A 5354-nucleotide genomic window follows, 5' to 3' on the forward strand; every position below is an offset into this window, starting at 1 on the left:
AGGTCCACAGTGCCCCCCTCCCCCAAGCAGTGTTCCCTCTAAGCTGAGTTAGTGTGGGCTAGCTCACAGATTTTTAGCCTCCAGCTCACAGATTTTTGTCTTAGCTCAGGAGGGATGGCTCTGGAGCAAACTGATTTATGCAATAACCAAATCACTTGCTCACAACTTTAATGCCAGTGGCTCACAAAGTAGAACTTTTGCTTACAAGACTCCACACCTTAGAGGGAACATTGCCCCCGAGGCTTCCGTTCCCTGCCCTCCCTTGCTAACGTGTCTGCCCCCCCCCTTTCCCCTCAGGCCGCCCTTCGGAAGACCCTGGCAGCCCAGAAGGGCCGGGCACCCAAACGTCAGACCCCACGAGAGGCGGTTCCTGCCGCTCAGCAGTCGGCGTTGGATCGCTTCCGGAAGTAGGCGCCGGGTCCGGAGGAGGAACTGCCCCCCGTGGGGGTGAAGAGGGGCCTCTGGCACCCGTGGAGTGTGGTGGGAGCGGGGGGGGAGGGCGTCTTTCTGCTGTGCCCCGTTGGGCGTGTGGGGCTCTCGGCCTGCCCGGCTGGTGCCGACCTCACTGGTGCCAATGTTCGGGTTTTGTGCCCGGCCCTCCGAATGGCTCCGAGCATCGCAAAGAGGAAGGTCCTGCTTCTTGGGCTGGCGCGGGGACTTATCTGAGAAGGCCCCCCCTGTTACGGACATTTTTGATAAAGCACCTCCAGTTGGCTACATTTCAGAGTTCCCTCGTGCCTCGTTCTTTCTGCAGAGGGGAGAGGGGGGTGTTGCGGGGTTTTGGCCGTCTCGGGGGGGTGCCCCGGGACCTGTACTTCTAGGCATCCTGAGGAGGTTGTTGTTGCCACTGGCCTCTTGCTTGGCAGGCTCCAAAAGAGGCAGAGGAGTGTCTCTGGCAAGGGTGACTGAAGGTCTGGACAACCTCTGGGGGGGAGGGGGGGCGTCAAGGGTCGGAGCTCTGGCAGTTTCCGGGGCCTTTCCAGGGAAGAGAACGGGGAGTTGGTGGGGCGGTGTGTCAGGGCTGGAGTCCCTGTGTCCGGTTCTGGGCACCACATTTGAGGAAGGGTGTTGACAAGCTCAAGCGTGCCCAGAAGAGGGCGACCAGGATGGTGAGAGGGTTGGAATCCAAGTCTTATGAGGAAAGGCTGAAAGAGCTGGGTCTGTTTAGCCTGGGAAGGAGAAGGCTTAGAGGGGACAGGATTACAGTCTTCAAGTATCTGAAGGGCTGCCGTGTAGAAGATGGAGCGGATCTATTCTCTCTTGCTCCGGATTGCAAGACTAGATCGAATGGGTGGAAATTACAAGGGAGTCGTTAGCGGATAAATATCAGGAGAAACTTCCTAACTATCAGAGTGGTTGAGCAGAGGAACAGACTGCCTCAGGAGGTGGTGGATACTCCTTGGCTGGACGTTTCCAAGCGGAGGCTGGACTTGACCGTCTTTCATGTATGCTGTAGGGCTCTCTTTCTGCTGTGCTCCTGCAGAGTGCAGGTGGCTGGACCGGATGGCCTGCAAGGGCCCTTCCAACTCTAATACTCTTATGATTCTAACACGGGGAAGGCCGATGGCAGGGAAGCAGGAGTGAGAGAGAGAGAGAGTCTCCAACTGGTCCGTGCAGCTCTGCGCCAGAACAAGCAGGAGGGTCGGCCAGCAAAGGCCCCTCCCTCTCTTTCTGGGTGGGCGGGGGGCAAAGAGGCTGCTGGCTTGTGGGGGGTCCTCTGGCTTGTCCCTGCAGCCCCTTCAGTGGCTCTGGAAGATGAATCCCCCCCCCTCAAATCCTGCCCCAAGGAAACTGAAATGTTCTGAAGTTGTCTGTGCCAGACGAAATATCTTTTCTTCTCCCTTCAGCGCGGGGCAGTTTCCGTGTTTCTCCCCTTCTTCATTTTATCCTCACGCCAACCCTGTGAGGCAGGTCAGGTCAGCCCAAAGTTACTCAGCGAACTTCCAAGGCAGAGTGGGGATTTGAACCCAGGCCTCCCTTGATCTGCTCTGATGCTCTAGCCACTGGATCAGATCCCGTCTCGAGGGGAGGGCTGGATCGCTAGGCCCCGCCACGCACAGCTTAGCAGAGTCTATAAATTGTACAAGGGTTGTCTAAGCAGGCCAAGGTCAGTTTTCCAAAAAGAAGAAGAATAAGAAGAGAAGAGATTGGATTGATACCCCGCCCTTCACTACCCAAAGGTGTCTCAGAGCGGCTTCCAAACTCCTTTCCCTCCCAGCAAGACAGATACAGCAGCAGCAGGTCAGTGTCTAGGGGAACATGTTGAAGCCACGCATATATATATAAGCCCAGTGTATTGGCACTTTCCAACTCTCCCATTGGCTCTGCTATGCGCTCCATCAGCCATTGGCCCATCAACCTCCACTCAAGAGTACTCACATGCCTTTGGTAGCGGGCAGGGCCCACCCACTGCCGGCTTGGCGGCTTGGCCGTTCCCTGTTTGAATAAACTGCCAAAACTGCTGTGTGGCTCACTTTCCCCTCAGTGGCTGTTGCTAGGCAACCAAGCTTGGTTCTGTCAGTAAAAAAAAGGCAGGGGCAGGAGGCCCTTTCCAGGCCTACTTTGGGTTGCCAGCTCCATATTTGGAAATTCCTGGAGATTTTGTGGTGGAGTCTACGGATGCCAAAGTTTGAGGAGGGGAAACACCTCAGCTGAATAGAATGCCGTAGACTCCACCCTCCAAAGCAGTAATTTTCTCCAGGGGAGACCTAGGTTCTTGCTGTGTGGGTGATTTTGGACCAGTCACAGACTTTCAGCTTAACCTACCTCACAGATAAAAAGGGGGAGGGGAGAATGATGTAACCGCTTTGGTCCCCACTGCGGAGAGTGTACTTTTCCTCCTGGGGAACCATTGTTGCCAATCTCCAGGTTCCACTCACGTCCTGCCCAGAGCCTCTTTCTAGAGCTCATTGTATTTCCACAACGAGCCTTATTCCTAGTACTTTTATAAGCTTCAAGCTCTACATCACGCCAACGACAGCTGCTTCAGGTCTCCTCTGGTGATGTTTCTCATAGAGGAACAAAGCCTGCTGAAGGAAAATCAGTATGGCTTCTGCAAAGGGAAGTCCTTCCTCACCAACCTTTTGGACTTCATTGAGGAGGTGAACAAACACACAGGTAATGGTGACCCTGTCATGGAGTCTGACCTTAACGGTACAGATTTTTGAAGAGAGTAGGCTTGGGAATTTGCATTCAGTTTTCAAATCTGCAAACATGTACATGTTTCTTGCTGTATCAGCAATCTTCTCGCTGCCCAATCCTTGGGAATGAATAAATTGGCTTCGTGCCCGGAATAAACCCAAGGACAAGCTGGACACAGCTTGAAAGAAGCATTCTTTGGGAAAGTGCCATTCGGATGCCCGGAAGGACCTTACATCATGTGTTCAGAGGAAACCAATGAGATGGTTTTAACAGTGGTGATGTTTACCGAACTGAGCATGTACTATAGCCACACACTTAACCCCCTGAATTCGCAGACTCGGGCTGCTGAAAACACTCCAGTAAAAATCTCGGGAACTGTTTCATTTTTTAAAATTTAAGATCGGATACAGAATGACGTACATACCTTTTTATTTCTAATTTCCTTGACATATGATTGTGCTTTTTCTATCATTATTCTTTATTTAAAAATCTCAAGACTGCTTTTAAATAACAATCTTAAAAGGTAACATTGTGATCTTTGGTTGGGGTGCAAAGTTTTCACTTTACACCTGGAATAAACAGACTTTGGCCCTCTTCAGAGGACTGATGACCTGTTACAGACTGATTCTGAGACAGAATAGTAATCTCAATGTGGCCCTGTTTAGGTGAACACATTGCTTTGGAACAAAAACAGACCACTATAAAGCAAATGCTTTCCCCCCTGAGTCGGATAAAACACGGCAGACATTATATACCTGGACATTCAAAAGGCTTTTGACGAGGCCACATTTGCGGGTGACAAAAAGTATTCAGGATAGAGGAAACCGAGGCCGACTCTGAAGAGCCCGTGTGGTAATACTGTGGCTTTTCACTGCAGGCCGCCTCCAGCGGGACTCCGAAGGAGCAGTGTAGAAATATAAATAAATAAATAGTGCCAGGAGGTCCTCCACAGATTGGGTGTGCCGGCAGCGATGCGACCAATGAATGTCAACATAGTGTAAGGTGATGCACACTGGAACAAAAGGATCCGGATCACAAGTATACGCTAACGGGGTCTGAACTTGATGAGCCTGAGAAGGAAACAGATCTTGGGGTCGCAGTGGACACTGTGTTTCCCCTAAGATGAGTGAGTGTGAGACAGCTCACAGTTTTTTATCCTCCTGCTCACACATTTTTGTCTCGGCTCAGGAAGGGACATCTCCAGAGCAAACTAATTCATGCAGCGGCCCAATCGCTGACTCACAATTTTAACGCCGGTAGCTCACCAAGTAGAATTTTTGCTCACAACTCCACAGCTTAGAGCAGTGATGGCAAAACTTTTAGAGATCGAGTGACCAAACTGCGACCCAAACCCCACTTTTTTATCGCAAAGTGCCAACACGGCTGTGACGACCCCTTTTCTGGGGAAGACTGGTTTCCCTTTAAAAGTGGTCTTTATGTTTTGTTCTACTGGGTATATCCGGCTGCCACCAGGAAATTTTAATGTTCTTTGAGGGGGTGAACAAACATGTGGACGAGGGGAACCCAATAGATATTGTTTACCTTGACTTCCAGAAAGCTTTTGATACAGTTCCTCATAAGCAGTGGGGTACCACAGGGATCAGTACTTGGTCCACTGCTTTTTAACTTGTTCGTTAATGATTTGGAGTTGGGAGTAAGCAGTGAAGTGGCTAAATTTGCAGATGACACGAAGTTGTTCAGTGTGGTGAAAACCAGTGAGGATTGTGAGGCACTCCAAAGAGATCTGTCAAAGATGGGCAAGTGGGCGTCAACATGGGAAATGGGTTTCAATGTGGCCAAGTGCAAGGTGATGCACATTGGAGCCAAAAATCCTAAATATAAATACACGTTGATGGGGTCTGAACTGGCAGAGACTGATCAAGAGAGAGATCTTGGAGTTGTAGTAGATAACTCACTGAAAATGTCGAGACAGTGTGTGACTGCAATAAAGAAGGCAAATGCTATGCTGGGGATTATTAGGAAGGGTATTGAAAACAGATCAGCCAATATCATAATTGTTGTTCAGTCGCACAGTCGAGTCCGACTCTTCGCGACCCCATTGACCAGCTCCCGCCAGGCTCTCCTGTCTTCCGCCGTCCTCTGAAGTTGGCTCAATTTCATGTTCGTTGCATCTTTGACACTGTCTAACCATCTCATCCTTTGCCGTCCCCGTCTTCTTTGACCTTCAATCTTTCCCAGCATCAGGGTCTTCT

The 5354-nt window shown here is 50.7% G+C and overlaps 1 protein-coding gene across 1 annotated transcript in view; it reads left to right on the top strand.

Moving 5' to 3' along the window:
• WDR46 (WD repeat domain 46) overlaps nucleotides 1-707 on the top strand; it is a 20963-nt gene extending 20256 nt beyond the window's left edge. The window contains exon 15 of the mRNA XM_015417433.1: nucleotides 298-707. Coding sequence (XP_015272919.1) covers nucleotides 298-411 — 114 coding nt within the window. The 3' untranslated portion in view covers nucleotides 412-707. The remainder of the gene's footprint in view (nucleotides 1-297) is intronic.
• Nucleotides 708-5354: the final 4647 nt, after the last annotated feature.

This window comes from Gekko japonicus, unplaced genomic scaffold, assembly GCF_001447785.1.
Source record: "Gekko japonicus isolate JY-2015 unplaced genomic scaffold, Gekko_japonicus_V1.1 scaffold2685, whole genome shotgun sequence".
Lineage (NCBI taxonomy): Eukaryota > Metazoa > Chordata > Lepidosauria > Squamata > Gekkonidae > Gekko > Gekko japonicus.